General features: G+C 41.9%; 2 protein-coding genes across 3 annotated transcripts; both read left to right on the top strand.

The window, feature by feature from the left end:
* The first annotated feature begins 237 nt into the window (after positions 1-237).
* LOC105909338 (presenilins-associated rhomboid-like protein, mitochondrial) lies at positions 238-6,921 on the top strand. The gene is made up of 10 exons (XM_012837960.3): positions 238-367; positions 1,306-1,522; positions 2,144-2,284; positions 2,533-2,581; positions 3,522-3,617; positions 4,061-4,210; positions 4,367-4,437; positions 5,079-5,180; positions 5,404-5,501; positions 6,079-6,921. Exons 1-10 carry the CDS (start codon positions 297-299, stop codon positions 6,200-6,202), a joined length of 1,119 nt encoding a protein of 372 aa, XP_012693414.1. The 5' UTR covers positions 238-296; the 3' UTR covers positions 6,203-6,921.
* Positions 6,922-8,035: 1,114 nt separating this feature from the next.
* Positions 8,036-12,191, top strand: cldn15lb (claudin 15-like b). 2 transcript variants are annotated; one of them, XM_012837931.3, is made up of 6 exons: positions 8,036-8,208; positions 8,802-9,048; positions 10,673-10,837; positions 11,263-11,344; positions 11,565-11,678; positions 11,876-12,191. In XM_012837931.3, the coding sequence occupies exons 2-6, from the start codon at positions 8,829-8,831 to the stop codon at positions 11,970-11,972; spliced, it is 678 nt and encodes a 225-aa protein (XP_012693385.1). In that variant the 5' UTR covers positions 8,036-8,208; positions 8,802-8,828; the 3' UTR covers positions 11,973-12,191. The 2 variants fall into 2 exon arrangements, with proteins under 2 accessions (XP_012693385.1, XP_031428977.1); XM_031573117.2 differs by lacking the exons at positions 8,036-8,208; positions 8,802-9,048 and adding an exon at positions 9,884-10,380.
* The last annotated feature ends 566 nt before the right edge of the window (positions 12,192-12,757 follow it).

A 12,757-nucleotide genomic window follows, 5' to 3' on the forward strand; every position in this document is an offset into this window, starting at 1 on the left:
GGCAAACATCAACGCCAATAGGCTAATAATGTTTACAGCCTAATACAAATAATATATGTCTTTATTTAACCAATAAAGTTACATTGTACAAGTACAAGTACATTGTTTAACCAATAATTAAAAAATGTATCCTGATGTAGGTGATAACTGAAAGTATGAATGTCAAAAAACAATATGAAGAACCAGAATGCCAATGCCGCTAGAGGGCCTTTTCATTTTCCTCTTTGCCTTTAACCACAGACATCCTGCGACCCGGTAGAGAATGGCAAGGCGGAGTTTCTGGGGTCACATAGAACATGGCGTGGAGGGGATGTGTATTGAAATGGGCTAAAGAGGGCATAATTACCTCTGCTACACGGAATAACAGGTAAAATGTTTATACTTGCGTATAACACGGTTCTTGCAGACGTTGACTAGCTGTCTATTAGATAGCTAGTTGATAACATGGCTTGCTATAGTACATTGCCTGATCCTATTCCCCGGCTTATGACATGATAAGTTTGTCACTTAACTTGAATGAACTGTACTTAGTCTTGAAAAATAAATCGCATATATGACACCATGACAGGACTGTTAGCAGAGTTGTAGTACAGAGTTGAAACGAAGTGATTGCATGGTTGACGTAATGAGAATCAGTTTTTGTCAATGACAGTTACGAAAGCTACCTAGTTAGCAAGTCAATGTTTGTCCGAGTAGGTAGGCGGATAGTTAGCCAAGTGATGTTATTTTACGTGCTGTAAGTCTTTGCACTTTTGTCGATGGCCTCATTTTAGTTAGGCATTGGTCACATGATAAGCTTATACAGATTAATTCTGCTTTTGCGTTGTTACTACGCAAACTATTCGAGTATTGACAATGTAGCTAATACCTCTCTTATCTAATTTAATGTTCTGCTTAATTGAGAATTGTAAGGTTACACCTTCTTGAAATGCTGTTGATTGTTTTGGACCAAGGAAACAGGTAAATATCCCTAATTTTAAAGAGAAACAAAACGGTCTCCGCAGACCCCAGTGAGAAGCACTCCTCGCTGCAGCAGAATCCTGTAGCTTTTAACATTTTTATTTCCTGAGACAGGTGCACCTCACTGATCAATAATCAGGTGTAACACTTCAAGGCGGAGCTGTGGGGGAGAGAAGGAATGAAAGAAACACTGCTGTACAATCACACATCCAGCTGTAACACATCTTACAGCTGAGGAAGAAAGACTGACAACCTTACATAGCGTACACACACACACACACACACACTTCGGCCTGTCTCTTTGAACAGTATTTATTCAGCAGTCTTTTTGTGTTTTGCATTCAGATTCAACCTCTACCCTCAACAGCGATGTGGCTTCCGGAAAACGGCGAAGAAGGTGGAGCCAAAGAAGGGGTCTGTGGAGGAGGCAGGCCAGCCACACACAGAGCAGGCTGAGAGCCTCGTCCAGAGGCGGGCCGAGCTCCCACCCACGCCTCCTGCCCCAAAGATGCCCCCTCGGGCCTACGGCCAACTGCTCAAGCCTCTGGTGTTTACTGTAGGGGTAGGTTCTTAGGGCTCACATTCTTGCTAGGAAGCTCTGATTAAATTCAGTGCTTAATTCCTTTCAATTTGAGTTACATAGTTCATTATGTGTGTGTGTGTGTGTCTATCACTTAATGGAGGAGGTGTATTTTTATGGTGGGAGGGTATTGAGAGTCGAAACAGTTGATGTGCACACTGTTATTGAACTGTTGTGTTTAGAGGCAACATAGCATTGTTTGTTTTCTAATGTAATGCAAACTTGCACAGAGATTGTTGTTGTGTTAGGGTGCACTTTTCCATGCACTTTTTGTTTGGCATTGGCCTTCTCGGGTTACGCTGATACAGACATGCACTGCATTAACAGGACAGGGTTTGAACTTACGTGTCAATTTACAGAGAGGCAGATGTCACAGTGTAAGCAAGGTTATGTTAGGTAATGTAAGAACAACAACGCAGGTGTAAGTGGTGTTGCACAGATACAGATGTGCCCAGCATGAACAAGCATTTTGGAATTGAATGTAGTATTGATTGTGCGGAGCTGATTTAACTGCATTAACAGTCTTACCCATAAGAAATATTTGACACGTATGCTTATTTCTGGATCATCAGAGGAACAGTGTTGGGACTAACTCCATATCAGTTTACAGGCTGCTCTTTCGGCACGGCAGCAATATGGCAGTACGAGTCATTGAAGTCTCGAGTGCAAAGCTACTTCGACGAGGTGCGTGCTGATTGGCTGGAGAAGATCCGGCCGCAGAAGCAGGGCGATTTCCGCAAGCAGGTACATAAGAGATGAGGGGTCAGAGTTCATGTATGGTTACAGTTTTGAACTTGATTGTCTGACTGTCGTGATACAATTATGCATTCATTTTGTGTTCTGTGTTTTCATGTATAAACCTCTCAGTTGTATTTGTGAGAACATTCAAGATCTTCTTGATGCTATGTTAAAGAGGGGTCGTAAAATGTACATCTGGCCATGGCGAGACTATGCTGTATAACAGAAGTGTCCATTGTTGTTCCTCTGTCTAGATAAATCAATGGTGGAACGGCTTGAGTGAAGGACAGCGTACTGTTACAGGTAAGCCCACTCAATTCCTGCATGCGTCAAATCACTTCAGCATCAGCTTTTTGTAAGAACTAGTCAGATTCTATGCATTTAATGTATCTCTCCATTGTATCGTACTGTAGGTATGGTCTTGTTATGGGTATGGTTATGGGTGGGCGGTCTGCCAAAAAATGTATGTCATGATCTGAATTGCGACCTTTCTTTTTATATTTGAAATGTACTGTACAGTTGTACTGTAATGTACTTAAATATCTCCAGCCAGCCTATGGACTTATTTATTTGCACCATTTAAACATAATATTACATTAAAGACACCGTTTTCAAGTTTCAAGTTAAACTTTATTTTAAATATTAAACAAAGTTGTAATCAACAGTTATTCGATAAGATGACCATTAAATAACTTAAAAAAATTAAATCAGTTCAAGTTGTAATCAGCTGCCAATAAATAACATAATAACCATAAAATAACAAAAGTGTGTATTAGTGTCTTAAACCCCACGTTGTCCACAGCTTTGAATGGCACCGTCCCCCTACCATTACCCTTACCTTACCTAGATAGAATGTGACCGTGACCTCTTTTACATTGTTTGCGGCTTCGATCTTATTCTTTCGACTGCTCTAATGCGTACAAACTGTTTACAAACACGTCAAACATGAAAGACCTATGAAAGCGAGATATCATTTAGCCAATCAGCATAGCTATCTAGTTGGCAATCATTCTGTTGGTTTGTCAACGTAGTGTGAATCCACACCATGGAATTTTTGGTACACTAGTAGAAGGACTTAAAATGACACAAACTCCACAATTCCCCCGAAAAGTAGATCATGGACGTCTTCAAGATCGATCACCATATAAAAAACTGCCAGATCGCGTACCCCTGGGAAAGCTGCTGTTAAATATACTTCTGATAAAGAGCTGCCAGTTTGATTTGTCCTGTTCCTCCCGCTCAGGTATCATCGCGTTGAATGCCATCGTGTTCTGCTGCTGGAGAGTGCCTGCCTTCCAGCGCTCCATGGTGACCTACTTCACTTCCAACCCAGCCTCAAGTGAGTGCAATTAATTTATTCCACTCTGTGTGATTATGTGAAGCAATGAGCCCTGTCTCAGGACATTTCTCAAAAAAAAAAAGAAAAAAACAACATCCAACCTCCTAGCCCTCTCTCCAATTTAGGAATGGAGAACCAGAGTGTCCATTTCATTTAGTAAAGACATACTTAATGAGGTCTTTCTCAAGAGAGGGTGGATTGGCTGAGGGTGGATCAGTGGTTATATGAGGTCTCGGAGTAGTTGACCTAGTTTTAAAGAGAAGTTTTGAATTTGTATAGATATGTATTGAAATACCCAGAAATGACTTCCCTTCCTAACTATGTCATGTATTTGTACATACAGCAAGACAAAGAAAGGTCTGAGAGGAAAAGAAAAGAACGTTAGTTGACTTTTGTGTGTGTGTGTGTGTTTGTGTGTGTTCTCTCATCCCCTCCTCACTCAGAGGCTGTGTGCCTGCCTATGGTGCTGTCCACCTTCAGTCACTACTCTCTGTTCCACATGGCCGCCAACATGTACGTCCTCTGGAGCTTCTCCTCCAGCATCGTCTCCATGCTGGGCAAGGAGCAGTTCGTGGCTGTCTACCTGTCTGCAGGTAAGCCTGTGTGTGTTGGTGTATGCTTAAATAAATTCCATATATATGTTTCTAAAAAGGTACATTCTGAATGTTAGTTAGTGTGTGTGTATCACAATTTTGTGTTGTTGCCTTGAACATTTGTAATCATTTAACTTGTGTTTTCCGTCTCGCCAGGGGCCATTTCCTCGTTTTTTAGCTATGCGGCTAAGACAGCCAGTGGTCGTCTGGGCCCCTCTCTTGGAGCGGTAAGCATCCTGTCAGGGACTACATGTAGCCATGGTGGGAAAGACAAACAAGACCGTTAACCAACTGTGAAACATACTCCCTCTGCTAAAACACTAATCTGCCTAATAAACGGGCAAAATACACAATCTATTCAGTGACATTTTGCTCCTAAATACTTACAATTGTTTAAAAATGTCAACTGTGGTAAAAATCTTGTTGTGACCTCATCGTAAGGTTCTGTACTGTTTCCATGGTTACTTTTGGGATTTGTTCCCCATAAACCAAGCCATGTCTGGTACTTTTATGTAAACATAGTGCAGATCCCAAGGTTATTGGTGTATTTCAAGGTTATTGGTGTATTTCAAGAGTACTGCAGAACTAAAACAAAGTAACTGGTAATATGGGAGGCTTAGATCTTAATAATAAAAACGAACAATCCTTTGGGAAAACATCCGACCAATAGCTGTGTGGGACTTTTGTACACTGTAGGACAGCGACGTTAAATGATTGCCCAAACTAGTGGACACATTGGAATCCTATTGTTTTTGTCTCGGACCACATGTTATTGAGTCGGCAGATGCACTTGACTTGTGATGTTCATGTATATCTCTTTGAATACCTCCGCTCTGTATCCCTGACCTCACTTTCTGCCCCTCAACAGTCTGGAGCCATCATGACAGTCCTAGCAGCCGTCTGCACTAAGATGCCCGAAGCCAAACTGGCCATCATCTTCCTGCCCATGTACACCTTCACTGCAGGCAATGTGAGTAGCCTAGTGAGGGCACTGTGGTGCAGAACATAGTGAAGCAGACCCATGCATGCTATATGTGCTGTACTGGCAATGTCACCCTGAGTCAGAAATGAAGAAAAATGTCCCACAAATATACAATCACAGTAGCTGAGTGAATAAACAGTTCATGCTGTGCTACTCACGTAAGCAGATTTGCTTCCAAACCTTATCGTTCCCTTTTCCCACACCTTTTCAGGCATTAAAAGCCATCGTTGCTATGGATGCAGCTGGCCTGGTGCTGGGATGGAAGCTATTTGACCATGCAGCACATTTGGGAGGAGCTCTTTTTGGAATGTGAGTAGAACGCACAAAAACTTCAGTTTGTCTGTCAGTCATCTCTCCGCAACTGAATAGCCACCTTTCTTTGACTGGCTAGCTGTGATGTTTTGCTTTGCTAAATGATGAAAAATGAACCGAAATTCTCCAGAAATTATGTAAGTAATAACGGGCACCGAGGTGTCCCGTTACACAAAATTAAGCAAAGGGTCATGCATGCATTCAAAGCCCACAAAGGAAACATTAGGTAAATAACATTGGGTATTTTGCCTGGTTACAGTTAATTATACTGTTGCTAAGCTGAATCTTTTAGCCTGCTAACCGTTTCTGAGTCTATGCTAGTTTGACTGAATTGCATTTGGTGATCATATGGGTTTCCTGGGGCATAACTATATTACAACACAAAACACCCCAAAACATAAATAAATAATGATTTTGATAAATACACTATAAAACTGTATTAGAGGAAGTGTGTCAGCGGCCCCACAAAGGTACAATTAAGTGAGGGTTCATCAGAATTCTTCTGTATTCTAGTTTATAGCTATAACGTTCAGTTGTTTACATTTCTGTGACCTGGCAAAATGTTCTCCCACAGCTGGTACGTGTGGTATGGCCATGAGCTGATTTGGAAGAACCGGGAGCCTCTGGTGAAGATCTGGCACGACTTCCGGACAGGGGGTCCAGGAACAGGGGGAGCAGGGGGAAACGGGTCGCTGTAGAGCCCTGCATTGTCTACTGGGTTTGGGTCGTTCCCAGGTCATGATCCCAGAGGCTTCCAAACGGACATACACAGTGGAGGCAGATGAGGGCAGTCCCATGCAGGAAGAAAAAAACGCAACTCTGAGACCACCTTATTTTGTGTTGTTGTTGTTGTTGTAGTTGTTGTTGTTGTTGTTACCCACATGTAAAGGCACTTCCACACACACAGAAACATGCATATGCAGAGGGCTACCACCTCCTGCTTACGTTTCATGTAAATATGTATCTCATTGCCCTTTACAAAGAAGCCCTCCAAATAAGCCCCTGTATTTACACATCCATACGTCAGAGGTAGTGAGATGGCACACGCTCAGCACTCTTCCAGTTTGTGCGAGGGAGAATGTTATGTCAGGAGTCTTTATAGTCACAATACACTCCCTCCTTAAGGGGAATGGGAGGCCAAAATGGCAACATTATAACTGCCCCACTCCCATGATCTACTAAGGAGGGGTGCAGGGGAGCGGGGTTGAACTGGAAGCAACTGCCCCTCTAAGCCCATCCTCTCTGGAATCATGCATGTGGCTCTTCAGTGTTTCACGTTTAACAGGATGACCATGCCCTCATATCAGCCTCCTCTGATGATGGGAAAAATAACGGACTAACATGTACAGGAGGTTTTGTAGTTGGTATCTAAATGATTTATCTTTTTTTTTAAATAAATAAATCTTTATTTAAACCACACAGTTGATTGTTTTGAGTTGTTTTGAGTACATGTTTTTCAATTAGATTGCAAATAATTAGAATAAAACCGTGGCTGTTTTTTTGGTATTTACTAAATTAAACACGTAGGTATCATGCAGGTTTTGAAATTGTATTTCATAGAAAGAACACGTGTGATGTTCAGCTTTGGCGTGAAATTGACCGTTCTATTGTAGAGTTGTTTAATAAAGTGGCCGTTACCATTTTTATAGGTATCGGAAAAATGACAGCCAATACTGCTGTTTATGATACTTAGACTTTGATCCCTTTTTCGAGTAAATCATTGATCAGCCCAAGTTTTCAGTAGCAGCTACATCATTTTTTTTTTATCTCCACAGTGATACAGGAAGTTATCTGGCCTTGACCGTGAAAAAACAAAACATGTTATCATTAAATTTGAAATGTTGGTGAATGTATGATAATCATACTGTAAGGGGTAACATCAAGATAAAGGTGTGAGGAATCTCATTTGACCAAAGGATGGTCACATGATTTTAAAATCAATGGTGAAGGACTATTGTGTTAAAACTCCAGTAAAACGGCTAAAGTCCACCAACAGACAAACAGTTCCTCTGAATTGTACCTTCCCTGTTTACTTCAGTCTCTCCAGTATGTCATCATAGTTTCAATGCAAGTTTCATGGCAGTCACGTGTCAACTTCAGTATCTACCATTAGAGCACTATTATGTAGGATTAAAAAAAATGAATCTATATTACTTCGAATACCTTTAAAGCTAGTTATTTATAACTACAAATATAACTTCCAAACATTGGATATAGAAAATGAGTGGCTCGACCTTGTATCTTGATATGGACAAACTTTCATATGGTTAGTTAGTCCAGTCTAGTTAGGCAGTCTGTGCCCTTTTACTTACAGGATTTGAATTGAGTTTTAAATGATCATATGAATCATATTTTTTGAGCAGAGCTTCATTTCTGATTCTCTTAGACATCTTCATGTGCCATCTCATTTCTGAACTCGGGTACGTGTTGTGTTCAGTGGGCAGCCTGGCATACTTCTTTTGGAAGACCTGGTCATTCCGTTGGGTTCATCGACCCTAAATCTAATATTGACTCAGGGGCCAGAGGGCTCTGATTCCAGAAGGTCCCCCTCGTACTGAAGCTGTCCTTCATCCTGCCACTTACTGAAAGCATATTCATAGGCTTTGATAGTATTAAACCGAAAACCTGAGAAGACACGGTAAACCGGTTTGGAGAAACCTGTTTAATTAGGAGTGCATTGAGAGAGAATTTCATCGAAGTCCAAGTAAGTGGGGATGTATGTGTGTATGTATGTATGAGTATATTACTATATGGACTAAGCCATACAATGAAGGCTCTCCCTGCTCTGATGTGCTATGTTGCCTTGGGCCACAAGAAATGCAACTTGTTTTAGATTCTGATTTCTGGAACACAATGAGTCTTGGTGTCTGCTTTTACGAATGGTTATTCTAAAAAGGAATGTGGATTATCAAGAATGTCCTCTCCCCCTAAAACATCAGAATTAAGCATATATGAGTGCTTTCCTCTGTGTTTTCACATTCTAAAGCTAACTACAAATTGCTGTTATTTTGTGATCTATGAGGGTCCATTAAATGTTCGAAAACATCACTGGAGTAGTCGTAGTGCAGTCTACTCATCTTCTCCAACGCCTACATTTCAGTTCAACAAAAGCATTTCAACCATGTCTGCCTTGCCTTGTACTCTTGTTCTTCATTCATTATTTGAACTAATGAATTAGCATCCATTAGTTATTTCATAGATCAGACAGAGCCCCTTACTGGTCCTCATTACCTCTTACAACACTGAACAACATGAGAGCCTTGACCTCCAGAGACCTCCCCCCTCCCCTCTCTGCAGGTGCACAGCGGATCAGGCAGAGCCCAGATGTCCGTGCTGGTGCTGCAGGTGCTGGGCCTGGCGCTGGGTGTGCTGGGCTGGTGCATGGAGTCCAGCTGCACCAGCTCCCACTCCTGGCGTGTTGGCAGCCATGTTGAAGCAGTCATGACCAGTAGCTGGTTCTTTGAGGGCCTGTGGATGTCCTGTACATCTAACTCCATGGGATCCGTACAGTGCAATAAACACAAGACCGTGCTGGGACTGCCAGGTATGTAGTGTGTGTGTGTGTGTGTGTGTGTCTGTGTGTGTGCGCGCATGTGTGCGTGTGTGTGTGTGTCTGTGTGTGTTTTTGTTTTTGTTTAATCTGCCCTTGACCTCACGCCACACATCCATATATGCAACCACAAGTGTCAGAAGAATCTGGCAGCCAGTAATTTAACATAACAATAGGTTAACAAAAGGTTTTCTTTTGTTACATTTCTTTTAACACAATGCCAGATGATATCAGTAAAGTGTGCATGGTGCTGAAAGTAATTACAGAAAAAGGCAGAAATGATACAGAATCAGTCTGCAGGTGCAGCATACTTCAACACCTTTTCACAGCTACTGGCCTCAGTCCATAATGTAGTCCGGAACGTGAGCAACGTCACAGCAGCTCTAAACCTTTATGGTACTCTTGGTCATAAGGATCACATTCAATGTGTGACACAGCAACTCATTTACACACTCGAGTATTTGATGTGTTTGTAAATGATTGACAGAAGGCAACTTGCTCAAGTGTTTTCATACTATGACACTGACTAGATACAAACAGCCCCGTAGAGGCCTACTACCCCACCCAGGCTTCCCACCTCCAAGGTACAGCCTTACTTAAACACAGGGCATCACAGCACAGTCAACTTTATTAAGGAATCACGATAGTGTAAATAGAGCACAGGACAAGCAAAAGAAGAACATTCTAGTTAATCTGTAATGATACTGAACAATGAGCCTATTACACATGAAACATAAATGTGGGGACCGGGAAGTTTCCGCCTTCGATGAAACCAAGACCAGCTCCTCGCCATGCATCAGATTGAATATCCCACACAGCCACTCCTAGTATCATTACTGTCATTGTGACTGCACCAGGAAGGGCTCTCAGTTTATGGTTTTATTGCCCTAGCATAAAAAGAGTGAAGTCCCCTTTGTAACAGAGCAACAGTTGGTGAGGTGCAACACAGAAGGTGAAACGAGACCCAATCGGATAACTTCGCCACTGGAGGATCTGTTTGAAGTCCCCAAGATTTAGGACCTGTTTCTTTTTCATCGATTTATTTTGGAAGACGTCTCTTGACTTCTTTATCAGACACATTTTTTCGTGTATTGCTTTGGAGGACGGTCATGTCCACTGGTGTGGAAATAGTAGGTTTCTTCCTCGGCGTGGCGAGCTGGTTACTCACAGGGTCGTCTGTGTCGAATGACTTCTGGAAGGTCTCCTCCTTCTCAGGCAGCGTGATCATTTCCTCACGCCAGTACCAGAACCTCTGGCACTCGTGTGCGGAGGACAGCACCGGCATCAAAAATTGCAGAGACTTTGAGTCCTTGCTGGCCCTGCCAGGTAAATGTTGCACTTGCTGTGGCCAAGCAGAGGTTAACTCTCATTACTCGCTGCTGTAATCTGAGATCTGAGAAACTTGTTTTTTTAACTGAAAACTGAAAACTGTATGGTCTCTCTTTTAACTTTCTTCAGCTACTTATCATCTACATAAAGTGTATGTGTGTGTGTGTGTGTGTGTGTCATGTTTGAATTGTGCGGTTAAAATTGTTGGCTCGCATCAACATGACATTGACATTGTTGCCCCAGTGGACACATTGTGCATTGTGTTGACTCTGCATATTCTTTGTCGTAGGCTATGTTCAGGGATGTCGCGCCTTAATGATTATCGCCCTGCTCCTGGGCCTGGCATCCATCATTGTGTCGGTCCTGGGACTGAAGTGCACTAAATTAGGAAGCACGTCCCAGGAGGCCAAGGGCAAGATCGCCTTAACAGGAGGCACTTTATTTATCCTGTCAGGTGAGTCTTGCCTTGCATCATTGGAAAGTTCTTCCCTGTTTTTGTCCTTTTGACGTTTACTCATGCCCAGGCAAAAAGGAAGATTTAATAGACAAAATTGGTTATTAAGATAAATGCAGATGGATATTTACCATCCTAACCTTCTGTCGGGTCAAATTATATTTCTCAGAAAATGAAAATGAACAAATGATGAAAAAAAGTAATCTGTTGTTTATTCCAAATAATCTTTAGAAAAGAAAAACATACATTTCATCAGCAGTCATGCTTCCTGGAAATAAAACTATGACCTTTATAGTTTACTGCATTTTATTACCATCTGACCTTCAGGAGCCACCCTGTACATCTATCGACCTGCTGTTCCCTTTTTATAAACACGGTTGCTCTCTCTTTCTCTCTCTCTCTCTCTCCCCCTTTGTTTTTTGTAGGCTTGTGCACTTTATCTGCTGCGACCTGGTATGCTGTACGCATTGTGCAAGAATTTTATGACCCTTTCTACGGAGGCACAAAGTGAGCACTTCTCCGAAATGAATGTTAGAATCTGATAGACTAATACCGGTCATGAGATAACTGTTGAACAGATACAAATGCATACACCCTTGTTTTTACAGATGAACACACACACGCAGAAACACACACAGGCCTCTAAAAGAGTCCCATATAGACCACGTACACACACAAACACACAGACACAGATAGACATGCCTCTGATGACTTTACCTCTCTGTAGATTTGAGCTGGGTGCTGGTCTGTACATGGGCTGGGGGGCAGCTGCTCTCGCCATTCTGGGAGGGGCGATGCTGTGCAGCTCATGTAAGATGGGAACATCTGGGATGCCACAAGGGTGAGTCATGTCTTCTGGTCAACCCTAACACAAAGACATATCAAGCAACTTTTAGCCAAACAACTTTTAGCCATCCTGTGTTCTGTGTTATCTGTGATAGCTCTGTTAAACTATATTGTGAAGTCTACACTGCATAAAGCTGCATGTGAATAATCAGTAATGATTGAACATTATCTAAAGATTTTGTTCTCTCATAGGGGTTACAGGTATAATTACTCCGCACAAGGACCAGAGAAGACAATCTATCGGACGGCTCCAGTATCTGAATCGGGAACCTTAAAGGCTTATGTCTGACTGTGCTTTAAAGAACCTCTGCCATTGTATGATTTAAGGAACGTGTAATATCTATGTCTTTTTATTTTTACTGTGAGTGTACTTTTGTGACCCCATGTGTGTGCAAGTTTTTGTATGAGCCATTAATTTCGTAGCCTATAACATGTAATTGTGTAGATAGTGGATTTATTTTGGAATTACTTCTGTGTCTTGCTGAATAAATACATTATTTGTACTCGAGCATACTTGTCAAGCCCACACCTGTCTCCCAGTTCTAAGACATATTGTTACTCTGCTGTCGCCCCCTGCTGGATAATTAAAAGACACGAATCAAAATGTTTGCAGTCAGTGGTGTAATCACAGGTCTATTGCATGTAGTCTACCACTATACGATTAGCCAAGTCGACTGATATGCGGCGTTTCAAACGGACCCATAAATACAGTTCTGTTGTAAACCACCAAGGCAAGAAGTGACAGGCGCGCCTTTAAATTTGTGTTAACTGTTTTTGAATAACGTGCAAGTGACAGGGGTCATTTTATATGCTGCAGATTAGCAGGATTAGTGCATGTATCGGTTTCTTAAAAAAACCGGTGACAGAATAAATGGGGTTCTGGAAAATCGACAACAGACCGTCCGTGGTAGTTAAATACCCGCATACGATTCTCTTCAATAAAATGCATGTTGTCTCCGTATAGACTTCAGACCCGTATCGCTAATATCTCTAAAATATGTCTGTCTCACCTATGGTAGCTAACAGCGACAATAATGGACCACCAAGTCACTTAGCTAATGCATCACCAATTTA

Source organism: Clupea harengus, chromosome 9 (assembly GCF_900700415.2).
Source record: "Clupea harengus chromosome 9, Ch_v2.0.2, whole genome shotgun sequence".
In the NCBI taxonomy this organism is placed as follows: Eukaryota; Metazoa; Chordata; class Actinopteri; order Clupeiformes; family Clupeidae; genus Clupea; species Clupea harengus.